The following is an 11,549-nucleotide window of genomic DNA, read 5'->3' on the forward strand; positions in this document are numbered from 1 at the left end:
GTACATATGGAGAATCCCACTGTCAAGTATTTTACGTGACTGAGCAAAAATTATACCAGCCAAGAAGCGCACGTGGAAAAAATGTACATAAAGATCGTGAAGCAATAAGTGGAGACCACTTATAACGTAACCGCTTATGGTGCGGGACCTGATGTAATGCGGCTTTTGCTGACCACCGATTTGCTTCTCATAGGGCTCAATGTAAAGTTATATCATTTAATATGCTGTTCCTTGAAGCGAAATATCGGTTATAGTACGGTTTTGAAGTCTGCTCAGTGACCGTGTGGAACAGCAAGTTGTGCTTCCTTGCATGTCACCGGGGGTTTCTTAGGCTTACTGCCACTTACTACGCAAAGCAGACACAACAAAAAGTTATGCGGCAATCGATGGTCGATCCAACGGAAATGCTACAGCATGACTAGTTTCCATGATCGCTGACACTCTGCTGCTTAGGTTATGCTTTTTCAATTCACATTTTGCGCTTTATACACGGATTTCTTTCACCAGTAAAAGGCACTGCTTCAAGCATGTTGTCTTCCGTAATCGCTCAGCTGGTTATGCTGCTGATTCTTTAAGGAATGGCAGTCATCGTCGTGTCTGCACCACGTGTCCATCTACCCCTCACCCCACTTTGAGATGAGATTGCTTCTATCGCACTCTTCTGCAGCCGCGCTGCGTGCGGCATGCTAAAACTAATTTAAGCATGCACTGGACTCGATGGGTTGCGTTTTGTACAGCGATAATTAAAGCATTTTTCAAAAGGAAGCTACTCATCTGACTTGTATTTTGACCTGAAAAAAACAATGTTTTTGTTGTAGTGTGGTACCACTTATAGTGCGGATTTTCGCAGCCCCCGCAACATACGTTATAAGTGGTCTACACTGCAACATAGAATGTGGGAGCACTGCCACAATGGTGACATAACAGCTGAGTCTGTGTTGCAAGGGTTTCTATGGGAGCTTGGACGGGACTGGCTCACGCCAATGTAGCACCTGGGAATGTAACAGCGAGGGTCTGCTGTACTTCTTGTCATGAAATTGCATGTTCCTACTGCTCCTTGTAAAAGTATTCCTCAGAACAACCGTAGTAAGTTGTTTGTAAATGTAAAAGATGCTGTCTTTAATGTCCTTGCAGGCCCCAGACCGGAACATGAAGTGGAGTATGCAGCTGTGCCTGACCATTCCGCCTGCCGCGCCACCCATTGCGCCCTCTGGAATGAGCTCAATCGTCATGATCAAGAACAAGATGTTGTTCTTCGTAAGTGTGCTGCTGCTCCTCGACATCTGTGTCATGTAGCTCCAGCTATTTATCCTGGAAGCATGTGGTGTGCATTAATTGGCCAAGCATTGATGTTAATGGTGGGAGCTACAAGTGCTTTCACAGTGGCCTGTATGCATCTAGCTGTGTTGCTGTCTGCTAGGAGTAGAGAAAGTCTTCTAGGCTGTGTCAATCAGCCGGACATCGATCACCAGTGATCAACGGATTGGAAGCGCGATTTCAGTGCTGCGTGGGCCACTAAGGACTTGTTGTGCCATCAAGTGGGTTGTTCATGTTGAATTCCAATGGCAGATCCAGGTCAAGTTTTTCTGCTCTGTTTGGAGCAGTCGTATTCCAATGGCAAAATGGGAGTGCGAATTGTCTGTTACAATGGCAGGTCAGGATCAGATGTCAATGCCGGATCGCTCCGTGGAGCAGCGATATTTGCTTCGCTGAGATTTGACCGGAACCCCACGTGACATTTTCCTTTCCCCTGTGTCTGCTTCTCGTCGTGACCGTCTACGGCTACTTCCTTGCAGTCATCGCTCCACTGGTACGTGGTGATCCAGGCAACATACAAGGAATGTTATTGACCTTTTTTTTTTTGGATTGTTAGCCACGCGCAGTGCCGTCTCAGCCTAAATGCACCATGATAAATTTCCCAAATAGAATTACTTCTCCTTTTGTTTGCGTCCGCATAAATATAAAAAAAACTGTCTTAAAAGAATGTCAATTCTTTGTGACCACTTTCTAGACCAAAATCATTGACCTGTTTGAACCTTCCGCGCTTTCTGACGTCACACAACGCGTACTCGTTAAGCCTACCAGCTCTGTAAATATGGAAGCAGTCTGAAAATGTTGAGCATTTTACCGTTAAAATTTCGCGGTGCGGGCAACTCCAGACGAAGCGAAAGCATCGCGCGCCTTTCGTTTGCCGTGAATGTGAGAGACAAAGAGTGGCGGAGAGGACGAATCTGTGGTGAAGCGATGGGTGCTGCCATGTTGCCTGAACGTGGAGCTTCTCTTGCACTAAATTGCCCCTGCAGGAGCACATGCATTCCATTCGCAAAATGGGAGGGAGCGATCTCTGCTGGAGCTACTTGCTCTTTTTGTGATCCGGTGGAGTGCTCGCTATCTGCCATTGGAATTCAGCTTGTTTAAACTCTCTACTTATGTTTCATGTGTAATTTGTGTTTTTCTCACAAGGCTGCAATTTTTGAAAAGCCCTTGTAGTTGAGCTTCCGGCATAGTGCACTCGCAGCACAGTGTCAACTGCAGGGATGGCGCACTGTCGGGAAAAATCCCACTTTGCAATTCTGCTACAGCTGCAGCAGATTTTTTTGATGCGTCAAGTAGCTGTGATTCTGACAATGATATGTCGGATTTTGATTCCGACGAAGAAACCACGCAACCTCAGCACGAAAATTGTGCACCTTTTTGCTTATAGATTTCATTTCCTGCTCCTTGCCTGTTGTTCGTTCCTGTAACTGGTTTGCGCATCTCGCTGATGTCATGAATGATATTCCTGGTTTCTGAAGTGTCTCTACATCATACCGGCAAGATTTACTTCCATCTACCAAAAAAAAGAATCGACTTCAGGCCCAGTCTGATGGCTCGGTCTGATGGCCCGTAATAGCTTAAAGCCATTTGTGAAAGCTGTGGATCTTGTCTGACTGGTCCTAGATTGCCCAAAAAGACTTCCGAAATAGTTTCGTGTAAAACCAAACCATTGTAGATCATTTTCTAGCAATTTACAGTCAAACTTCATGGTAAATAACATGGATATTAGGAATTATTGGCTGTATTGAACTGTTCCTAATTCAGCAAACACATGCATTTCTTACTTTATATATCGAACGCAGCTTGTCATAAAACGGATATATCGAACTGTTGAGTGCCAAGCTATGCCCACTTGGATGGGAGGCGCCAGGCTTTGCCTCGCTACATGGGTGATTAGTGGTGGTAAGGCAAGCATTACAGCCACGGTCCGCGCTTTATCTCGCATTTGCCAACAGCGCCGCAGAAGATATAGCGGCGAGAAAAATTGGTAGCCAGGCAGTCGGCACCCGTTTGCGCATCTCTTGCCCATAGAGAGTGCCCTGGAACCAGCGACATGGTCGATTATTGTAGGTTTCCAGCAGCCGTCCTTTACTCAAGTCGAACGTCATGTACCATAGGTGGTGAAAACGGCAATAGCTTTCATCCTGGCATCTGATGTTTTGCATGTCACCGTTGTGATGCGAGGAAGCCATCCAAGTTGGTGTTTGACCTTCCACCTTCGTGTGCTGCAGTGCAAGCCAAACTGAATGACATTTGTTGCTTGGTTTTGTGTGGCATCCGTAATCACTGCGAGCTGCTTGGAAACAGTACTAAAGCTATGCAAAAGGTCTCTCCTGGTTGCTGTTCTTTCGTTGATCAAATTTTGCTTCTCCAGCTTGAGTTCTTGATGGAGTTTTAGATTACGAATGTCGGCTGTATCGAACTATTTTACGATTTTTTACCTATTCGCTATAATGAGGCTTCCCTGTAACGCCTTTTTTTAATTTTCATGTCAGTAGGTCATCATTCGTATAGCGAATACACTTTTTGTGTTTCTACAATTTTTTTCTGCCGCCGACCGATTTTTAGGGCTCGGCGGGACCCAGAAAATGGTCCGAATAATCGAACAGCCTTAAAAATTCGTGAACATAAAAAAAAAAAAAGCTTTGCTGCCAGAAAGCTTGCTGCGGTGGTGCAGTGGCTAGGGCGCTCGACTACTGATCCGGAGTTCCCGGGTTCGAACCCGACCGCGGCGGCTGCGTTTTTATGGAGGAAAAACGCTAAGGCGCCCGTGTGCTGTGCGATGTCAGTGCACATTAAAGATCCCCAGGTGGTCGAAATTATTCCGGAGCCCTCCACTACGGCACCTCTTCTTCCTTTCTTCTTTCACTCCCTCCTTTTCCCTTCCCTTATGGCGTGGTTCAGGTGTTCAATGATATATGAGACAGATACTGTGCCATTTCCTTTCCCCAAAAAACCAATTATTATTATTATTTGCTGCCAGAAACCATCTTTAAAATTTGCAAAATTCTCTGGGCCCTTGTTCTGCTTGCAAGCGATATATTAGACTGTATCTGAGCCACAGTCATGCTTCGGTCATGTCCGCACCGCCTCACGTCATGATACCAGACAGTGCGATGCGGCCGCAGGTCTGCCGCGAACGAATGCACACACCACGCGAAGCAAGAACAGTCAGTTTGCATGGGCAACGATGCTCGCGAAGACCGAGAGGCAACCCACGGGAAGAAGTGAGCAGACGCGAGCTCCTCCGAGCGTACCCCCCTCCCCCCCTAATCCTTCCTCCCTCATCTGCTGCCCCGCCCCGCCAGTCTGCAGGTGGCGTCATCCAAGCTGTGGCAGACACTGCAGCTGTCCTGTTTTTGCAATCGCGCGCTATTTGTAGGTCATCTCAAATGGAAGCGATCAAGAACCAATAGCTAAGCCTATCCAGGTCAGTCCTTGTGATTCACTCCCATCAGAACCCGCCAATGGCGCCTGTTGACTCCGTTTAAACCCAAGATGGCACTTTTCACGGTGGTGAGGAACGGGTAGGTTGTGGCAGCGATACCCACTCACGTTTATATTAGGCCAAAAATACGAACATTCGGTTGAAAACTGATATCCATGATATTGTTGACGTCTGCTTTAGTCCGTGAAATCTAACTTTTGGACTCCAGAGAGTCCGAAATATCGGCCGTGAAAATGTACAGGCCTGGCCAGAATAATACGGAGTACACGACAGGCGACGCATCTAGGAGAAACTGCATCTAAGCGCCACCTATCAACGACAGAAACACTTGGCTCTCCGCGCGCAGCGAGGGTACCCGCTACCGAGCCCCAATCTTTGCTTCAACCCTGGTGTTATCTTTACTCGAAAGATGCTGAGCTGTTCCGAGCAATTCCACCAGGTGATGCCTTCCTCCAAGCGGGCTGAGTTTATAGTCGATGCCGAGTGCCGATCGCCAAGCTGTGCTGCGCTACGAAGCACACAGCCTTACCTTTCCTTTGCTGCAGGCATGCAGACTATACATTAAGCAGTGATGCCAATCGGCCTGCGGCAAAAAAGTGGGTCCGTGCCCCGGCGCTGCTCTGCACGTGCCGACTCGCATAGTTCACGACGCTCATGCTAGGTAGCGCGCATAAGCAGTTCTCCGCAGTTCTGCGACCGTTCCTGTGCTCCGTATTATTCTGGCCGCGCCTGTACAGGTTCCCGAGCGAGGGGCATGACGGTTCCTCAGCGAAGTCCGAAATATCGTGCAAGTCCGAATTATTTGAGTCCAAAAAATCGGTCAGCTACTGTATCGAAAAGTACATTTGTCAGGCTATAGTTTGATGATTTACATTTTAATTTGAAAATTTTTTGCTTGGAGTGAAAAATTTGTCAAGGACACTGAAAACAGCCTTTTTTCATGATGTGTCGGAAAAAAATTTCTAGCTAAAAGGTTTCAGTTATAATTTGGCTAGTCTGTAAAAAAAGTTTGAAACATTTTGTATGTTCCAGAACGTTTATAATATTTTTTCTTTAAAAGATATCTTGTAACTGCATTTTTTTTCTTAACTTTCAACTTTTTTTGTGTGCTTGCTGATTTTTTTGCAATATTCACACCAAGTATCTGTGTTGAAATAAATCTCTTAAGAAAGTACATTCCATTGCTATCATTTTCATGCATAAAGCGTTTTTTTACACTTCACATATTTTGCAGGAAAATATCATGTCTGAGACCTGTCACGAACAGTCATTTTTCCCATGGTGACGAAAGAGTTAAAGGAAATTAAGAAACATTTTAATTATGTGGACTGTCTTTCTCAATCACTGATATTTTTACCCAGTTTGAAATCTGAACAAAGATTTGATATTCTTAGCAGTGAGTGTATTTAAATTTCAGAATGAAGAACAGCAACATGGGATCATTGTGAGATGTGTGTTTGTGCTGCTTTTCCTCACAGTAGTAGAATTCCAGCTGGCCCAGTGACACATTTAATTCACTTATGCGGTGCCTGTGCTTTTGCAGTTGCAGCTGAGCCGGTTGGTGCCGGGTGAACCATCACACATAGCGGTTCCCGTGGTGTACGACTTGAGCGCCAATGTGATGCAAGTGGCCGACAAGCGGCTGGAGGCCCCTGGGGCACAGCCCAATGCACCTGTCACCATCATCAATGCTATGCTGCGCCGCTTTGCCGAGTTTGCACCGCCCAATGGTAAGTTGACCAACCTATGCTGCTTCCCTCTCCCACTTCTTTTGGAGAGTTCTCTTATCATGCCAGTTTTGAAAATCCGAGCGTCTGCTGTAACTGATTTCCTGACGCAGGATACAGGCGGAGGTGCCAGCAGGGAAGGTTTAGCGCCAGCTATGGGCAGTGGCAACTTTTGTACAATTCTGAGTTAATTAATGTTGTTTCTTGTGTCACGCTACATTTTGCACACCTCGAAATCAGTCAGTTTTCTACGGTTTCAAACATAAACACCGTGGCTAGTTTCTAAATTAAGTGCGATTAAACAGCTCTGCCCCATTGGTGTAAAACAACTTTAATTGGGACTTGAAGGCACTGGAAAAAGCACCTAAATTCAAATGGCCCCTCAAAACAGTGCCAAAAGTCCTCTCACACCATAGTAGATTTGTCAAGAAATGTGCTATGGTTGTCTTCTGGGTGAAAACCGTGTGGCAACAATGATTTTTTTCGCACTTCAGTCATTCTTTACTGCTTGCGCATTCTTGGGAGTGTCGAAACAGGCCTACCATAAAATACTAAAGGCTTGCATAGCCTCTTTGGCGGTGTGATGCGGCAGAATTGTAGCCGCTAACAGGTGGCAATGTCTATGTGCGGAGGCTTCGCTGCACAAACAGTTAACAGTGGGTGATATGTGCGCAGTTTCAGCGCACAGGAAGAACTGGAAGAATCGAGTGGATGCAAATGAGGGGAACGCACATTGGGGCCAGAATGGCGAGACTCGTGTCCAGTAGCCGCTATCATCATGTTCCAGTAGCGAAGCTCAGAGAAGGAAACTGCACAGCGACAGGGGCCCTCCCATTGATGTCGCACTTGCCTTTGCACACACATCAGAGCTTTTGCAGGCAGGCAACAGTACTCCATGCAGTTCATGCTAGAGGAAGAATATTTGGAGGATCGCCTGCCGTGTCGAGGTACAACAGGCGCCTTTTCAAATGATGTGGTGCCGCTAATCTGACATAGCCAACACCAGCCGCCACTTTTTCGCGCGCCAGGTGCGCTAGAGCAAGACCGGTCTAAATTAAGTGAAGTCATGGCACGAGTTGAACAACTTTAAAGTGCATTGAAAATATTTGAAAATATAACTGAGCAACCAAAAGTTTTAAATTTGTTTGAATTAATCGAAAGTATGGTTTATCTGAGTTTGAACATGGTGCGCCTACTGTCTTCTTACTTTGTCATCCAGAAGAGGAAGCTACAGGGTATTAGTCTAGTAATTTTCGGGCAAATCTTAGTGTTATTCAGTGTGGTGCATGATTCAAAAGATTGAATAATTAATTGCACAGGTGGCAAAAATGCACTAAATGAATGGCAGCATTGCAGTGCAAGATCCAAGAACTGACCTGGTGTGCCTCAGCCGAATGTACAGTTGAGCTGATTCTGACCTACAAAAGTGCGATCTGCATCATGGTCATCAATGGCGCATTATACGATTGTGCCTTAGGTGACCACCTGAATGCAGCAAGCAAAATCTGTAATGAAAAGCTGTGCAGCTTTTTCAAAGCTTTTCATGCAAGAAAAAAATTCTCAGTTCCGGGCTTGAAGCAAGAAATATTTCAGGGATCTTTAGGGCTCATACAAGAGCTTGCCATAATTACTCGCGCATATTGGTCGACATGTTTTTCCAGAATCGTGCTCTCCTTATTCTGGGGTTGACAAATACTTGAATCACGATCAGGTCAATGTGCAAACCCGGCTATAAACACAGAAAAAAAAGGTATAGAGCCATGCCAACAATACCGCTGCAGAAAGCCATGTTGTCTGGCCACCTTCGAGCCTTCACAATGCACAGTCATTTGTGAAGGTGATCACTTTCGTGTGCTAGCCGACCAGAAACAATCTTTTTTTTTTGTGGTGTAACAATCAGTCATTATATCTGAAAAAAGGGCGGCGAAGGATGCAGGGGCAATGAACCCAGCTACTGTAATGGGCAGCACTCCGCAGCAACGATGTGCAGCAATACGTTGTAATTGCACGCTTGTCACGTGCTGTTTACAGTTTGTGTGGTGGGGCTTCCTTAATGCACTAACGTTGTGAGGAGGCTCCAGTGCTACTGCATCGCACCATGAAAGAGGCCGTGCTTTGCTCTGCTTTGACATTTCTGACAGTCTGCACGCAGTAGATCATTTGGTGCAGCTGTGAAAAATGGCCGGTGCCTTGTTTCATGCCAGAATCAGATGACCATTGCCCAGGTTTTCTCCAATTAAATTCATTATGATGCTAGTGGTTTTGCAGTTATTGGGGGCCAGTCTATGACTAGATCTTAGTATAAATCTACCCATGTCTAAAATAAAATTCTGATGTTTTTTATGTTTTACATATTAGGCATTGTATTCTTATTATGTGTTCCGTAATTCTGTTTGGTTTCTCTTTCCTTATTCAGTGTCTCCACTCTCTCTTTTCAGAATGCTGCATCTTCCCATCAATACGAGAAATTCTCACCAGTCTCACCATTCCACCACAGTGAAGCATTCATCCTGCAGGGCTCAGTCGCATGAAGAAAGGAGATGCAAGTGTAATGCACATGCAAGTCGGGGTGGGGGGAAATCTAACATCATATTAAATCTCATGTTTTGAGTTCACACTTTTAACAAAAAAAGAATGTACCATATGGGTCTTCTTTTGTGCATTTGCTGGAGAATTGCAGGGAGTTCTTTTTATTTGTTGCTACAGTAGAGTCTCGATCATGCGAATTCACGAAAAATATTCATATCATCCGAAACAAACACAATTTGTATGCAGAATTTGAGCTGATCCGTTTCTGGCTGACTAGGTTTACCTACTACCACATGTGACTGCCGACTCATGACATCGACGCTGTGTTGGTCGAAATTTCCGGAGCCCTTCACTACGGCGTTCGTCATAGCCTGAGTCGCTTTGGGACGTTAAATCCCCATAAGCCATAAACCATTTAAGAATTCGTATCAACCGGGATTGTATCATCAAGATTCTACTGCCACTTGGCATTGCCTGTGTTAGCTCCGGTGCTCATATTCCTGGAAGTTACTAAGCACCTTATGAGACAGGAATGGATCATACATTTATTTGGAAATGTCTGACTAACAGAATGGGAAGGCAGTGAAAACGAAAAGCATGTTGGTGGAGGCGGATTCATATGACAAACTGAATCGCATATTTCGAGGACGAGTAGTGCATCACGTGTCTTGACGTCATTAGTGTTCGTGGACGACGTGGCCGGATAAAGGACGACGCTTTCTCGTTTTGGGTTCTGCTATTTTCATTCGTTGTGTGAACACTTGTAGAGCGTAAAGGGTGCTCTGACTTAACATGACGTCACGGATTCATCCGCAGCTTCATTCATTGTGTGAATCCACCTTGAGTGATATCAGTGAGAGTAAGGAGGTACAGGGGATCCTCGTTAATTATAAACTGCCTAATTCAAACATCTGGCTAACACTTTGGTCCTGTCAGCATCAAGTATATCAAAATTCTCCCCTTAATTTGAATTCCACATAATTAATAAAAATATTGTGCTGTTTAAGTTCAAATTATAGAGAGTCAGCTCTGCAATCTCCCACCTACCCCAAGCCTGTCACATCTTGTGACTTTTGAGTAGCCTTGTCACCAATTGAAATGAATGATAGGTGAGGGCATCAAAGGAGAAGTGGGAATAATATTGGCGGTGATCTGTCGACGTACCATATTTACCCTCGTAATTTGCGCACCCCAAACTCTCTACCCGGATTTATGAAAAAAAAAAAATTTTATTAGCATATTTTGTGCTCCCTGCTGCGCAAGTATACCAGCGTGCACGTGGGTGCACGCAGGGCAGGCTTGTGAAGATCAGCGAGGCCATGCTGCCGCGTGCGGCTGCGAAAGGTGATTAGTGAGTGGTGTCAAAAAAAGTCGGTAATTCATTCTTAAATTGCTTCCGGTAAAAAAGTTGTTGCTGGTTTAGCATTGCTAAGGGCGAAATTTTGTGCGAAAGCAGTTTTTTGCAAGTGGACACCTCTGCCACATACCTGAAAGTGCGATTGAGCTTTTCATTGACCTAGGGAGCCAGTTGTGGACCTTTTCTTTCCTCAGAATTAACGGAGTTTACGTTGTCAACGCCATCGCCAATGAATCCATAGAACACCTGCGGCCTATATTGCTCCAGTGTTGTGTTTCTGCCAAAATGTTGTCAATGCAAACGCAAGCAGCGCACATCTCTCTGTCATTACCGCCACGTAGGTCAAAGCACGATTGAGGTGTCCACTGAGCCAGTTAGGTGCGTTTCCTTTCCTTTCGTGACTTTTGTGCACAGATGGAGGTTGATGAAGACGACGATGTACAATGCACAGCGTGAGAGTGTTTAACGTGAGGGGTGATCGGTTGTAGCGATAGCATAGTGCTCTTGTGCAGTGGCCAGCGAAGCTGATTGTTCACGCCGCGACGGGTTCGAAACCTTGTCGCGGCACTATTTATTTAATTTCTGCAGGCATCTCAGAGACCAGACAGACTGACCTTTTTCAAGATTAGTAGTGAAGTAGTGCTTTCGTGCTAAAAATCAATTGCGCACCATTTACCCTGCTTGCTCGTGCCGCCGGTCGCTTTCCCTTACAAATGGCTGCAAGAGCAAACTTCCAGTAATCTCCAAAGCGTGCATCGTGCCAGAATCCGAAACTACCAAACCATTGGTTATGCTGTTTGCTGCTACTCAGCCGGGCCGCATGTGAGGGCACCGTTATATCGCCTTGTGTCTCCATTTGCCTTTGACTGCTGGCTTTTCGATTGTACCGTTCTGCATTTATTGCTTTGAGCTGCGTACGCGCCGTTATGCCATCACGTGGAGAACTGCATAACATTGATCTGGGGCGGGCGCAGGTGTCGGTCTGCGTCGACTTCTATTTAAAGTCAATTTTTTGGGGGGGACAGTGAGGGATGCGAGTTGCGGGATCGACTTATACGCAGCGATATACCATTCCGCCTTATGACCTTTGTAGAGTTTTTTGAAGCCGCAAATTACGCAAGTAAATATGGTATGTGCTGGAGTACTACAGTAACTTACAGAAGTTGGCACA

At 45.6% G+C, this 11,549-nt stretch overlaps 1 protein-coding gene across 1 annotated transcript in view; it reads left to right on the forward strand.

The window, feature by feature from the left end:
- Nucleotides 1-9,107, forward strand: part of MED14 (mediator complex subunit 14) — an 81,379-nt gene extending 72,272 nt beyond the window's left edge. The window contains exons 34-36 of the mRNA XM_077659322.1: nucleotides 1,135-1,257; nucleotides 6,309-6,495; nucleotides 8,931-9,107. Of these exons, the coding sequence (XP_077515448.1) occupies nucleotides 1,135-1,257; nucleotides 6,309-6,495; nucleotides 8,931-8,992 (372 nt within the window). The 3' untranslated portion in view covers nucleotides 8,993-9,107. The remainder of the gene's footprint in view (nucleotides 1-1,134; nucleotides 1,258-6,308; nucleotides 6,496-8,930) is intronic.
- The last annotated feature ends 2,442 nt before the right edge of the window (nucleotides 9,108-11,549 follow it).

Source organism: Amblyomma americanum, chromosome 3 (genome assembly GCF_052857255.1).
Source record: "Amblyomma americanum isolate KBUSLIRL-KWMA chromosome 3, ASM5285725v1, whole genome shotgun sequence".
In the NCBI taxonomy this organism is placed as follows: domain Eukaryota; kingdom Metazoa; phylum Arthropoda; class Arachnida; order Ixodida; family Ixodidae; genus Amblyomma; species Amblyomma americanum.